Source organism: Vanellus vanellus, assembly GCF_965231255.1.
Source record: "Vanellus vanellus genome assembly, chromosome: 15".
Taxonomy (NCBI): domain Eukaryota; kingdom Metazoa; phylum Chordata; class Aves; order Charadriiformes; family Charadriidae; genus Vanellus; species Vanellus vanellus.
In genome coordinates this window covers 7,859,724-7,874,304 of record NC_138920.1, presented here as the reverse complement: position 1 = coordinate 7,874,304, position 14,581 = coordinate 7,859,724, and the positions used below count along the sequence as shown (strand labels likewise).

At 44.2% G+C, this 14,581-nt stretch overlaps 1 protein-coding gene across 1 annotated transcript; it reads right to left on the bottom strand.

Annotated features, from left to right (window-relative positions):
* Positions 1 to 8,671: 8,671 nt before the first annotated feature.
* FITM2 (fat storage inducing transmembrane protein 2) lies at positions 8,672 to 13,533 on the bottom strand. Its single transcript, XM_082491158.1, has 2 exons — positions 13,358 to 13,533; positions 8,672 to 11,412 (listed from the first exon to the last, which is right to left on the bottom strand). The coding sequence occupies exons 1-2, from the start codon at positions 13,528 to 13,530 to the stop codon at positions 10,770 to 10,772; spliced, it is 816 nt and encodes a 271-aa protein (XP_082347284.1). The 5' UTR covers positions 13,531 to 13,533; the 3' UTR covers positions 8,672 to 10,769.
* Positions 13,534 to 14,581: the final 1,048 nt, after the last annotated feature.

The following is a 14,581-nucleotide window of genomic DNA, read 5'->3' as shown; positions in this document are numbered from 1 at the left end:
CACTTTCTACGTCTGGTTTCGGTGGGCTTTTTTTTAAAGAATTTAATGTCTGTCTTTAACTGCCGCACTTTTTTCCTGAGATAAATCATTTTGACTTCCATTCTGAATTTTGGCACATGAAGGAGATTATTGTTTTAAGCCTTTTGGCTCTGTCTCTTTGAGTTTTCTTTCACGGATTTGCAAAGCAACCTTCACCGACTGAGCATATCTGGACTCTGAAAAAGTACGACCATTTTCAGAACTTTTCAGCACTTTCCTGAAGGCACTTTGGCTTTCTCTTCCATCGGGGGCTCTTTTCTGTCATTTCCTCGCTGTGTGTTTTCTTAGAGACACTTTGCACAGAATCACGTTGATGACTTTCTTGTGCCTTTTGCATGTTGGAAAGAATAACGGGCCTCACTGCTACTCATGCTTTGAAAACTGAGATCCTCAATAAACCATATGGGAGGAGTAACGGCTTCACATTTCTAAATGTGTCCAACACACTAGTCTCATTTCGAAGCATGCCCATGGGCAGAGGGATGTGCAGGTGGTTTGTGCTTTTTCTCATGTACTGCATTGGTATAAAACTTGTGCGGAAACAATGCACATCCCTTTTCCGAGGCGCTCGTTTCTGTAAGCGCTCAGCCTGTTAGGATCTCCTCCGGCTGGTTTTCCAAGCGCTCTGGTGATCCCTAGCGAGTCACGCTGCATGTCTCGGCTCGGCAACGTAAGCCAAGCGTGGCTGAAACAATACAAATTGCATTTGCCTCCAGCTCAAAAATTAGCTGTATGTATCTGAAAGCAGCAGGATTCCCCAGGAGCTTTGGTTCTTGATACAACCTGGCAGCCACAGAATTGTGAATATTTAGCAGGAATTACAAGGGATGAGCACGCAGAGATTAGACAATGGACGAACTTATGCTGTGCTTGTCACAGTTGTGCAGGCTGGTCTGACATACTTCTGGAATACAGCGACCTTTGTAGCTGCTGAGGTGTTGTGTTACCCCCAGTGATTAGGGCCACGCTTAAAACTGGCATGTGAGAACCCAAATCCACCACCCGCCTGTGCAGACCGGGCACCTGCAGCCGAGCTGCCAAGTGAAACCTTACAGACACACGCTCCCCAAAATACAGTTACGTATTTACTTTGTGGAATCAATGACTTGGGAAGAAATAGTTATTTTGCTTGGTTTTGGAGAGGGAGGCAAGAGGGTCCCCTGAGCTCATCCCTTTGGCTGAACCTGAAAGGGGTAAGAACACACACGATGACCTGTAGTTCATCTGGTCCATTAGCTGGTACTAAACTCCCCAAAAGAATTTATAAAGATACACTGACGTGAAACCCTTACCAGGATTTCATCCTTTTACCTTTGTCCGTTGTCCTACACACACGTTCCCTGGTGATCTCCAAAAGCTGATGACACAGCTTATTCTGCAGGAAGGAACATTGATGGGGGTAGAATGCCAGGAAACCCAGAGAGAACGAGAGCAAATACTCTCTCAGTTCCCACGATTTCAGCCCGAGCACGAGGCAGAAGGAAGCTGCTTAGCAAGGCTGCTGCTGGTTAGTTTGCTCTGGGGTTGTTTGGGTGTTTTGGTTTTTTTTTTTTTTTTTTTTTTTTTAAACCAAAGAATAAATTTTAAACCATGGAGCAAATCAGAACTCTAAACATTGGAGAAAACAGGTGTTTGATTTGCTTAGGAGCACACTATTAAATTGCGACTATGAGAAGGAAGCCAGACAGAGGCAGCAGCTGGAACATGGTGCGGGTCAGTTTGGACTAACACGTGAGAGCCGTCAGTCGTGTCACTTCGTGGGCTGCTGGGAAGCCACAGACGCTGCAGTGATGAGTTTTGTACCAGTTCTCAGCTAGGACTATTCACTAACACGCTTTCATTTTGGACCAATTTTTTTTTTTAAAAAAGCAAAAATCAGTGAAGACCGTGCCACTCCCTGTCACTGAGCCTTGTTTCCCTGCCGTGGTAATGAAAAAATACCAGGACTTTGCTCCAGGGAAAAGCAATCTGTGAGAGCGATAAAAGACAATTACTGTGACACAGGCAGAGGCTGGATTGATGTTCAAGACCATGCTGAAACGAACCGGGAGATGAATGTCACCATCCCAATCGATCCACTTTAGCGAGTTACTATAAGCAGCCCTGTGGTGATTACAGGCTGTCATAAAACGTTGCTTTTGCTTTAGCTGATCTGAGCCTAATCAGACTTTTTCTGCTCTACTTCCATTTAAAAGGGGAGACCCCCACACTACACTGCCGTAAGCCAGGCACCGGCCCGATGCTCGCTGCCCAAGGCACTTTCTGGACACAGAAATACAAAAGCGATAGCAAAAATCTGTTTTCTCACTCTAGGACTTTACGGTTTGCTCTCAGCAAGGTGTGGGGTAACAGCAGCGACCAAGGGGTAAGGCTAGAAGGTGAGGCACCTCAGAGATACTATTTGGAGCAAACATCTGCTCTGGGACACCTTAGGATTTGGGACACCTTAGGATTTGCTGCTGAGCAGTTCTGTAGCAACCGCTACCACTGAAGCCCTGGCACGGCTGCACTAGACAACAGAGGGAACGGCTCATGCTGCATCTTGCACCAAATCCTTCTGTGGACCTGACCGAGGTCAGGGTCCTTCATCAGGTACATGCTCTATATGTATTTATTTACCCCAGCAAATTTTTATCTTTCAAACTCTCTGTGTTTTAGAGGCAAATGTGCTTTTAGGCACCTCAGGGCCATAAAATCTGTATCTGTGATGAAATGTGGAACTTTTAATTATCAGCAGGGAGAAAATCAGGGACTACTTGTAAAGTCCAAGCCTCTCTGAGCACTGTGAGATGGAGCTGCATGATACGGAGCGAGCTCACAAGGAACACTCCCTCCCTCCTCCGCCTCCTGTTTAATAGGCTCCCAATGGTCAGATTTGTAGAGCTACAGCTTCCAAAATCTGTTTACTCCTACAGGTTTTGCTCAAAAGACTCAATTATGAAAATGGAAAATGTACGTGTCAGCCTTGCAGCCAGCTGGTAGCTTCTCCCGTGCTTGTCAAGGGATGGAGAGGACCTCTCCATGCAGAATAAAGGATTTCCAAGCCAAGCTTGCCAGAGGACAGGGAACACACCACAGAGCCTGTCTGCCACAGGTTGCCAAAGAAATCGAGATCAAGGGCTCTCTAAGAATACCTAGTGACCATCCCATGGCCCTCTCAGAAATTAATTGCTGAGCCTTGCTCTGTTTCTGAACGAAAAAAAAACGTCCTTACCACCCAACTGCAATTTCAGCAGCCTGGCTGAGGAGGAAAGGGGGATGGTGTAAGAGCTTCTCCTTCAAGCGAGGAAAAACTCTCTTTCTGCTGTGAAAACAAATTAAGGACTTCCCCACCTGAGCACAGCAAACTGAAAACATTAGAGCTTGTGAAACTATTTGACATCAGGTTGTGTTTGGTTGCATTCACTGCTGTCATCGGGATCAAAGCCAAAACCACCCAGACTGGATCCACAGTGCAGGTAATGACTAACTAAACCCCACAGGCTCCCGAGAGATATGAGATTAAAATAATAGGGGATAATATGATAATAGTATTTTGAGATGGACAGGGATAACAAAATATGATAATATGGGATTAAAAACTTCATAACCCGAGATCTAAGAAATAATGTACAACCTAAGAGCTAACTACTGTGACTCCACACCTGCAGCTATCTGTGGCGTACCGGAGGGTAAGAGGGTAATTTCACATCTGTTCACGCCATCAGCAAAGCTGCTATTACTACACAAGTCTGTAGAAAGCTATGTCTGCCTTGGCGGGACAGAAGAGAGACCTCAGCACACGTTCAGCGGCCGCGCCCAGACAGAAGTTCAAACCCACTGGTGTGAATGGGAATGAAAACTTCCGCATGTGTCTGCAGTGAACAGGGGCAAATTTCATACCCCTGGAGCGCTGCCTACCGTATTCCCTCGGGGATAAGTCAGAGCCGTTTCAGGTTGGGCCGTTTCTAATACTGAATTTAAGGTTTGAAGCAGTAGTGAAAAAAAACCACCAGAACTTGTATTCTCCGATAAAGTGCATTCACGACAAACAAATTTCCTATTTTTTCCCCTCATGCTGATTTCCAAACGACATATTTACTATCATTGTCTTTTACTCTCCATTTTACACACTTTCCTCTGAAGGCTTAAACAGAGAGAAAACAGTCTGCTTTAAATGCCTCACAGTGAAAGAAAAATACCACATATGCCATAAATAATTTAGATGAACAATTGCTTTGTCAGAACACAGATGTCCATCAGTGCAGCTGCAGCAAAGCGGAGGCTGCCGACTGCAGTAACCTGCCTGCTGCTGGCCAAGGCTCTACCTGCAGACGGCAGATGCTGTTGCCAAAGCAGATTATTTCTGTTTCCATGTGACTTTGATGCTGAAGAGCATCGATAAGCAAAGCGTCAACCTCTACCCACTCCTCAGGAGCTCACAATAGTGGTTTTTTTTTTTTTTTTCCCTTTTTTGTCTTTCTCCTCTGCACAATGATCTACTTTTTTTCTTTCAGCTCTTTTTTCCTTTACTGCTCTCTACAGTCCTACCCCTTTCCTCTCTCCTGGACTCCCCGAATTTCACTCTCCTGCTGCACACAGCCAGGGATACACGACCATTTTCAGTGATAGACGACCATTTTCAGCGATGCTGCTGTAGTCAGGAGCCCGGGGCTTGTGAAGCTCTGCACCAGTGGACACAGTACTTCCCATTTCCACCCGCTGAGAAAGAACTGCTGAGAAATGCAGGAGATGATACGCTCTTGCTAAAAAGCTCTTAACAGCACAGACCAACAACAACTTAAGAAGCCTTTCTGTAAAAATAACACTGTCCAACCCCCTACTTTCACTGCCTCCTGTCTCAGCCCTTTCCTACCAGCACTTTCTCTCTCCCATGACCTAAATCCTTTTTAGCTCCAGGACAGTTATCCAAATAAAGCTACTTTGCAATCAGAACAGAGTGTAACCAGGTTTGAGGGTGCTTTATAATGCTGCAGGCTCTTGACATACAACTAAGTATTCTGCATAGTTAAGTGCTGTTTTGCACATGCTCTTTACATCACAAGGTCATGCCACTCTGCTGCAAGCCTCCTGGAACACTCTTCTATTTTTGCTTACCAAAAGCAGTTTCTTTCCATTCCATGCCCTCGGAACCAACCACTACAGAACAGCAATGGGGAGGATTCTTGGCCACAAGTGGAAAAAAAAATCCCCATAAAATAAAATAAAACAAAACAAAAAACCACCCTGGAATAATTTTTCTCTTAACTTCCAAATCACAGCAATCAACCAAAAAAAAAAAATTCTTAAAAAACTCAAACCTCTATCACTCACATTCTTCTAGAAACCAAACCAGTCAGGTCAGGCCACGGCAAAGCTGGAGCAACAGTGCACAGTGCTGGGAAGAGCTGTGGTCTAGAATGACACTCTATCAAACACATATTAAATCTGCGCTCGCTTCCATCATCTGCAAACACAGAGAGCTGACCCCGAGTGCCATTCCAAATCAGCACAATCCTGCTGGGTTTGGGTGCAACGATTCACACATTTGGATATAAGGCTAACAGGCTTTGAGGGCTTAGTATCGTCTTTATTTTCAATCAGTTTTGCATGGCTTTCTCCATGACAGTCAACTATTTTGAGCCACAACCTATTCAGCTGAATTTTCTCCAGCACTGAGTCACGATGTTAAGCCTGTCACTGATACAGTCACACCACCCGGAACCCCTCGGCACCGCTCTTCTCCCCAGCTCCCAGGAGCCAGGGAAGGCTCCGCAGAACAGAGTCAGCACAGGATTCAGGGAAGAGATTTCCGAAGAGAGCTGACATTTACATTGCGGATATGCCTATTTATTGCTCTAACATCAACAATGCTTCCCACAGATTAAATGCACTAGGTTGCATGACTGAGGAAATACATGACTTAAAACTGCAAAATGAAGCCAGCCTGGAGATGTAAAAAGGCTTCAGAGCTGAGAGACAAAAAATAATCATCATTTGTATTTACTTTTGTTCCACGCTTTCCTTTCTTCAGCCTTACTCCACTAGAGAGATACACAGCACAACCGCAGATCTCCAACCTTTGTCAGGAAAAGCACGATTGAGCAAGGGCATTTTTCTGAGTACGTCTTTCTCTTGATACTTGTCATGGTCTCCTGAAAGGCTGGTAAAGCTCTTCCCCTACTGCTTATTTTCTGTGCCATATTATAGTTGCAAAGCTTTACAGAGAAGTTACTCAGCTTGTTACAAGGCACATGGCATCGGCTGTGTTCTGTGATGGACAGAGGGTAGTTTAAAAATAATCTTTCAGACTAAATAGTACTACATAATTGCCTGAAATTTCAGGGACTGCGCTCAATCCTGATAGTCATTTCCGTTTCTGCTTTCCCAACCTGTAACCTCTATGTTCTCATCGTATATTTGGTTTAAGCACTGAGGTACCCTCTCACATTCAAATTAATTAACAATTTCCTACTAAACACCTGGGTGAAACTACTCTTTATAGAAATGTAGTGCATGCTCCCTGAGAAAAGGACAAAGCAAACTCTACTGACACACCAAGTGGCACTGTCACGTTACCTTCTCTTTCCTTCCATGAGTTCAAGCGCATCAGGCATAGTTCTGCTTCAATGAATTAAGCCTGTGCTTTTTCTCCAGGTGAACACCATTACCATGACAGGCCGAGTCCTTTTAACAACAGTTAATTATGAGTTCAGAGTCAAAACAGCATTTTTTGCTAGCATTAATTACTTTCATCTTAAGCTTTGGCAAAATACTTAAAAGAGGGGTAGACAAAATACAGAGAAAGCACACATCTAGCAGAGGTAAAGAGCATTTATTATTAATCTGCACTCCAGGAAGCGAGATGAAGCTATGAAAAGAAATAATCCCAGGAAACAGGTTTCTGAGTGAACAGAGATAAACGTGGGCTCATCAAAGCAAAAGAGCTGGAAAAGGCTGATTCCAGAGAAGCTGCAGGGATCTGCTTTAAGCTACAGTGGAAAAAACAGATACTGTTTCACTAAGAAAAGTGACCGTAGACTGGTGTTCACAACTAAAGCCCGATTCCGCAAAACATTTAATATATCGCAGCAGCCCCTACAGTTTTTTCCATTAAAGTGCACCATAGGGCATAACTGGGTGTTTCTCACTTTGCCATGAAAACAGGACTCTTTCTGCAGCCGCTCCACGACCCATGTTTCAGTACACATGAATAAACCGGCAAACCGAGAATACCATTTAGCACCAGCAAAGCATTCACAGAGCAAGTTTGCCTTGAACAAAGACTTTGAGGAAGAATCCAACCTCAGTTTCAGATACGTTTAAAGTCTGAACTGTTCAGATGGCTCTTATGAAAGATCTCAACTTTCCTGTTTGCCTGATCTTGCCTCCAGTGACGCAAACATTTGAAAGAGTCCCAGGTAAGTGAAGATTGAAATGAATTCTAATCCAGTTAATCTTCCCGCTGTGTCCTAACTGAGACTCCCTTCCTTGCTGGCCCCAGCAGAGGAAAATGTTTAAGGTACCATAACCAAGAACTGCCTCATTCACATCAGTCAGGCCAAATGCTGCTGCTGTGGAAGTACGGTGATACAGAGCTCGCAAAACAGGCTAGACAAACACAGGCAATGAAAAATTAGCAAACGTATGTTGAAATAAGTAATATGACAGTGAGATGTTGGAGATAAAACCTCCCTAAATAGTTCTACAGGCATGGAAAGAGAGCTCTGCAGGAACAAGAGGAATACTTTAATGCAGAAAAGGGAAAAACAAAACAAAACAAAAACAAACAAACAAACAAAAACAAAAAAGGAAAAAGACCAAGTGTTTCTTGTAATTACAGTTGCTGTCTATTGGAATTAACTACAAAATGAGAAAATTTATCTTTAAAATGTTATACCGTTCTAAAAAACTTGAAACAAATTAATAATACCTGTTGACAGATGTTTTGTACCTTTGGCAGAGGACGTCAAATCCAGCTACTCACAGCACTGTTTCTCTGGCTGCAAATCCATCGTAGAGAAGCTGCATTTTTATTTTAATGATAAAATGTATTTGGGAGAGGGAAGAAAGTCAGATAAAGATGATGGCAAATATGTGAACATAAAATCTGAAACCTTTAATTTCCAGTTAAAGTACAAGGAAGCAAAGACTTGCTCTGAAATAAGAGTCAAAAAGCACAAAGAAAAGGGCTAGAGCTCCAGGGAACCTTCTAAGCCAACAGTTGGCACATGGGCTCTGGGTACTGAGAAAGACATACGCCAAGATTTCCAAACTCATAAGCAGTATTACAGCCCACGAGATTTTCCATATATTTCAACGGATTAGGCTTTCACTTTACTACAATAAGTAACTATCCACATCTATGCAGTCAACCGCCTGGTGTAACAGGCACACATTAGGAAACTTGCTTTTGTCAGGCATGGCTTTTCTTGTTTTGTCTTTGTTTTGTTTCTTTTTACACACTGTACTTTTGAGAATCTGTGCTATATTAACCCATTCAAATACTGCAGAATTATCAGTGTGAGTTTGATCGTTCATCTAGTCGCAAAAACACCGTGAGGCTGGATCATTCAGGGAAATGAAGAACAGCAGCGGGATCTTTACAGACATCAGAAAGAGATTCTCAAAGACACAAACACTGATAAAGTTTTCAAATGTTTTTCTTTCATTGTTTAAATAAAAATTTTGACAATAACCATATCACATATTATTTCCGTAATAAAAAGTTTGTGTGACACTGGTTAGAAGCAGACAGAAATATCCATATAGTGATTGCACAAAACATTTCTGAAACTGAAGATAATTTCAGCAAGTCAGTTGGTTTAAATAAATAGCATTTCCTGTTCCAGGGCCTTGTCTATATAGCAAAGTTACATAAAGATAACCTAAAATAGAAATTTAAATCTAATGAAATTAATCAGAAAACCATTTGGGTATATAATCCTTTTTCATGGTGAAAGTGGCTTGCGGTCTAGCTCAATTCTATTTGGAGCAGGCTTACATTACATCAAAAGAATGTCTGCAAATGAATTTGCATCATTTAAACGAGTTTAGTTAAACCCAATATGAGTTAATCAGTGCAAATTTTCCAGAGAGTCATCTTAAACAGCAATTCAATGCAAAAATAAAAGGAAGAGCTTGACAGAAAACACACAACCTCCTGAAGCAGCTTCTTTCTGCGAGATTTGTGCTTTCTAAGGATGCACAACTCCCACCTGCCACTGAATTCAGTGGAAATTCAAGTGAATTCAGCTCTCCTCAGAGGCAGACCACAAGTGTGGAATTAACACTGCTGTATTTATTGCAAGTGCTACCACTCTCTTGCTGGAAGAGAGCTGTTGAGATGGCAAACAGAAATGTGCAGAGATTAGACTCTGGTGTATCATACCCTATATTCAGCAAAATAATCACCTTGGAGTCAAACGCTACAGACAGATCAAGCCCGCTCTCAGATTAGTGGACACTGCCTACAGCCTTGCCCACAGACTGTTTTGGCTGTCTTGCTCATCACTACAGCTGTCAAACAAATTTTGTGCAATTGCAACACGAAATTAGCCTTTACGAAATAATAAAAAGCTTTTCAAGATAAAAACTATGCTAAATGTTTGATTGATATGATGGGTAAGCCCATCCCACTTCACACCTATTCATTATACAATAGTAGTGTTTTATTCAGTAGTGGGTTTCCAGCCACATCAAAAGTGGCCACAGCTTTATGTGCAATCAAAATTAAGTAGCTTATTGATATCACTGGATAAGCAAGAATAAATATTGCTTCAAGCACACTGCTTTGCAGCTCTTAGGATAAACAATGTGTTTCATTCATTACCAAGCAGACTATTTGGGAAGCAGCAGGTTAAGCTAACTTGTTCACAACACCAGAATATCATTGTTCTAGGAGGAACATACCACAAAGTACTTGTTGTTGCAAAGTGTGCAACTCAAAATTTTAAAAAACTTAAAATCCCAATTTTCATATTAGACTTTTTAGTAAAATTGGAAGGAGTTTGGTTTTTTGTGTCACGAATAAAATGACAAAATATTATTACAGATACTTCACACAAGGAGAAAGTTAAGGCTGTTTTTCAAGAGCTTCCTCTTTAAAGGCAGGCACAAATTTAAAGTCACAGTCTGCTTAAGACTTTTCATCTCATTTACTCTCTGTTGCAGAACATGCAGAGAGCTAAGAAGCATTTGTGGCAAGTTAATGTATTTAACGCTTAATAACATGAGATGTTCTAGTTTCACAACAGAGCTATATACTGCTTTAATGAGTGCTGATATTTTTGCAACACTTGGCCACACTATCATTATAAGAGCTTTCCCATAAGGCATTACGAGTATTAAAAAATAAAAAGTATGAGGTTTGGATCACTGATGGTATTTTGACATAAGTAAATCAAAAAGAGAGCGAATTAATTTGAGATCAGTCAAGGTCTTAAAGAGCAAAAGCTTCTGTCAGCCTTCGATCTGCTCCTCCATTTATTAGTAAGAGAAACAGATCCAACTTCTGATTTCTTTGCTGAGAATGCCAGTCAGAAACTCCTAAACAAGTGCAGATCTCTTCCAATATCAATTTTTTTTTTCTCCCAAGGAAGCAGCTCATTACCACCTGCCAGCCACCAGCTAGTACAGATTTGGTTTCCTCCAGCCCATCACCTTGTTCTTTACAGTGGAAATGCAGTAACCATTCCTACATTCAACTACTCCAGTTCTGAAAGCAAAATCCCCACATTTTTAAACCTATTTTATCTGCTATAACTGTATTTCTTTGAAATCAAAGGTATATTTGGAAGAGGTAGTCCAGGAGAAAAGGGTTTCAAGTACCAAAATCCGTATGTCCCGTACCAAGCTGACAGACCTATCAGCACACCAAGAAACTTTTGACTGAAGTCATGGAAATAGATGGCAGTGCAGAGAAACATGAACACCCAGATCATGGTGAGAAAACACAAGGAAACAAACAGGCCGTTGATCACAACACGCAGCTTAGAGTTCTGGTCTACAGACAAGCCTTCCAGCACAGCCACCTCCTCCACAATCATCAGAGCACAATACGAGAGCAGGAAACAGTGCCCTGAGATATCAAAACCATTCCAGATCCCGTTGTCCTGGTGGCACTCCTGCTTGGTGGCATACAGCCGGCGAGGCTCACCGAGTTTAACCGAGGTAGAGCATGTGCCAGTGAGATTCTCGATATACATGAAGAGTCCGGTGCAGACATACCAGATGGCAGTGCCCACTGCAAGTGCACAGAGACGCCGCAGCACCATCAAAACGCTCTTCGTGGGACCGTAGAGGAACTTGCTTTTGGCAAACTGGTAGGCAGTGACTGCGATGAAGGGCAGCAGAAGCCAGAACGTCCATGCCCAAGCCACCTTGACAAAATATCTGCCAGAGAAAAACCAAAAGAGAAACATCCACGTGTGAAACTTCACAGGAGCTGAGCTAAGTGGTGGTGCTTGAAGAAGTAGGTTTTCAAGGTCAGTGTTAAAAGCTGTCTAAATCAGACACTTGTGTTCTCCCTTCAAAGTAAAACATAGCTAAAATCTTAACCCTCTCCCCACTATTTCTCTCAGGCCGAACACTTGAATACTCCCTCAACCAGGTACTTCCCCTGTTTCCTAAGCAGTGTTCAGACTTGCAGCAGACTTGCAGTTCAGTTTTGCAATCGCTTCTACCCTACAGGCCCGCTCAACTCTGCCCTACTCAGAATGCAGTTGTAAAGCATGTATTTTTAGCTTGCCACCCTGACCACAGTAACCCTTTCTCTGATTCTCCTCCTCCATCTCAATTATCTTTGCTTCACAACCTCACTCTCTTAATGGTGAATAAGACAGCCAGAAGAAAGATGGACTCTTTTCCCTAATCATCCCATGAAACTTTTCCTTTGTTGTCACCTTATAAAATAAATGAAGCAGCACAACGTGTTTGTTCCTTTGCTGTCCCTCCAGTTGATAAGAGCTTTCCTTTGGCAAACATGAACCCTTCAATCTCTAAATTCACTCTCCGCCTTGAAAATTTTTGCTATAATGCTTGTAAAATCTTGAAAACCAACTGATGATGTGCTGATACCCTGTTTAACAGAAGACAGTATTGCCTAACTAGTCCTCTTTTCAAATCTTAAATTGGAGCAGGTACAAGTGAATTTACTAAGGAGCTCAGGAGACCGTAGTCTACCATCTTCATTCTCCCCTTGGTACCTTCCAATGCAGCATGCTTCCCATCAGCTGGTGGGAGAGGGGAACTGTGCAGCCCCCTCTTTACCCACATCCCAGTTTGAAAAAAAAGAAACAGCAGAATTCTGGCCTATGGCTGAGCCATAGCTAAGACACACAGAGTCATAATTAAATCATCACTTCACCACCTAAAACAAAACCAAGTAGGAACCAAATTCTATATCTTCATTAAGACACCAACAAAAACTATCAGGGTCTTGCCCAGGATTTTGAGTACCTCCTTTACATCTTTTGGCACACAGATGCCCCTTTTACAGTAGAAGGGGCATCTGTGTGGCAACTACAGCTGCTACCATGGAAGAGCAATTTAAAATAAAATCCTCATTTTGTTGAGACAGTTAAAAGCAAAACATGGTGCTAACATCATTGCTGCCAGCAAGGCGGCAGGTAAGTAACTTGTAGGGAAAAAAAATTGCCTCAGGAACTGTCACTACAGTTAATCTTCCTCTATTTAAAAAAGGAGACTTGAGCTGTAGCAGGTTTTTACTGTAAGATCAATTTCATTCTCTAAGTGTTCCTGCCAATCCTTCTTTTCCATCGCACTAAAAGCAGCTCCTCTCCCACACGTCACTAAATGACATTCGAATCAATAAAGTACAAAATTCCCCAAGTCACATGGCAAACCAGCAATTTTAGGTTTACTGTAGCAGGTAAAGCACATGTGCACTGGCCCAGCTTATCACCATCCTCATACCCTTCAAAATGTTCAAATGTAGTTTTAAAGAATGACTAAACCAGTTAAATCATTGCCTACGTACTAGAAAAGGATCGCAGTAATTCTGCTTTCATGAAAGATGCTAAAAGACTTATTTTCTTCAGCTTGCTTTTAGATTAGTTCAGTAACTATCAGTTTACTGAAACCTGAGGAATTATCTGGGAGCTAAAGAAGGAAAAAATTCCCTCTTTTCCCCTTCCAATAAAAACTCTGCAAGAAACTCCAGCTGTTCTGAGATCTTACAGTCCCGCAGGCTATAACAGACGCTAAGACTAGGAAATCTAACAGAAACCAGTATTTCACCCCCCCAGCAGCGCAGCCCGTGCCGCCCCCACTCCCGGCCACAGCGTAGGCCTCCCCGGCCCCCCCAGGCCCTCCTCACACGTTGAGCGGGTTGCGCTTGTTCTGCATGGGCGTCTCGGGCACCAGGTCGCCGTCCTTGAGGGCGGACCCGAGAAGGACGATGGCGAGCAGCACCCAGGGCAGCCGCCGGCGCACCCGCCCGCCGGCCAGCCCGGCCCGCAGCCAGCGGCCACACCGCTCCAGCCGCTCCATCGCCCACCGCTACCGCTACTACCGCCGCCGCCGCCGCCCCGCCCGCTCGGCCGCCGTACTGCGTCACGCGCCGGCCCCGCCCTCCCACGCACCGCTCGGGCGCCCCCTGGCGGCGCCCGCCAGGCTGGGAACGGCGGGGGTGGGGAGGTGTGCGCGCATGCGTACTTCCGCGCGGCGGCTGCGGGCGGGAGGGCGCCCCCTGCAGGGCCCCGCGCGGCACCGTTACGGTGTGGGATCCATAGGGGGTCCGTAGGGGAGCCCCGTTAATTTGTGAGATCCATAGGGGAGCCCCATTACGGTACGGTTTCCACAGGAGAGCCACATTATGGTATGGGATCCACAGGGGACCCCTGTTATGGTTTGGTATCCATACGGGATACATAGGGGAGCCCTGTTACGGTATGGGATCCATAGGGGATTCATAGGGGATCCATAGGGGACCCCATTATGGTATAGGAACCATAGGGGAGCCCTGTTATGGTATGGGATCCATATGGGATCCGTATGGGATCCATGGGGGAGCCACATTATGGTATGGGATCCATATGGGATCCATAGGGGAGCTCTGTTACAGTATGGGATCCACAGGGGAGCCGTGCATCCCTGACTGGGAGGGGCCCGTGCAGTGCATCAGTGGCAGCGGAGTAAAACGTGTGCTGAGGAACTTCCCTTTCCACTGTCACCTGTCGTGACAGGAACAGCGACTGTGGTTTCCATCCGCAGGCTGCTTCCCGAGCGCCGGCAGGGATCCTGAGGGGTTCATGGCTGGGGTCTCTATGCCTGCGTTCTGGTTGGAAAAGACCCTTAAGATCATCGAGTCTGACCGTTAACCCAGCACTGCCAAGTCACCACTGAACCACATCCTTCAGCGCCACGTCTACCCGTCTGTTAAATACCTCCAGGGATGGCGGCTCCACCACCGCCCTGGGCAGCCTGTTCCAACGCTTGACAGCCCTTTCGGTGAAGAAATTTCTCCTAATACCTACCCTAAACCTCCCCTGGCGCAACTTGAGGCTGTTTTCCCTCATCCTATAAATGAGCATCCACTACT

Coding starts and splice junctions, on each gene's coding strand:
- FITM2 (XM_082491158.1), bottom strand. CDS start 13,530: ATGGAGCGGCTGGAGCGGTGTGGCCGCTGGCTGCGGGCCGGGCTGGCC. Junction 11,413..13,357: donor AAGCGCAACCCGCTCAACGT/GTGAGGAGGGCC, acceptor TTTCTCTGGCAG/ATATTTTGTCAAGGTGGCTT.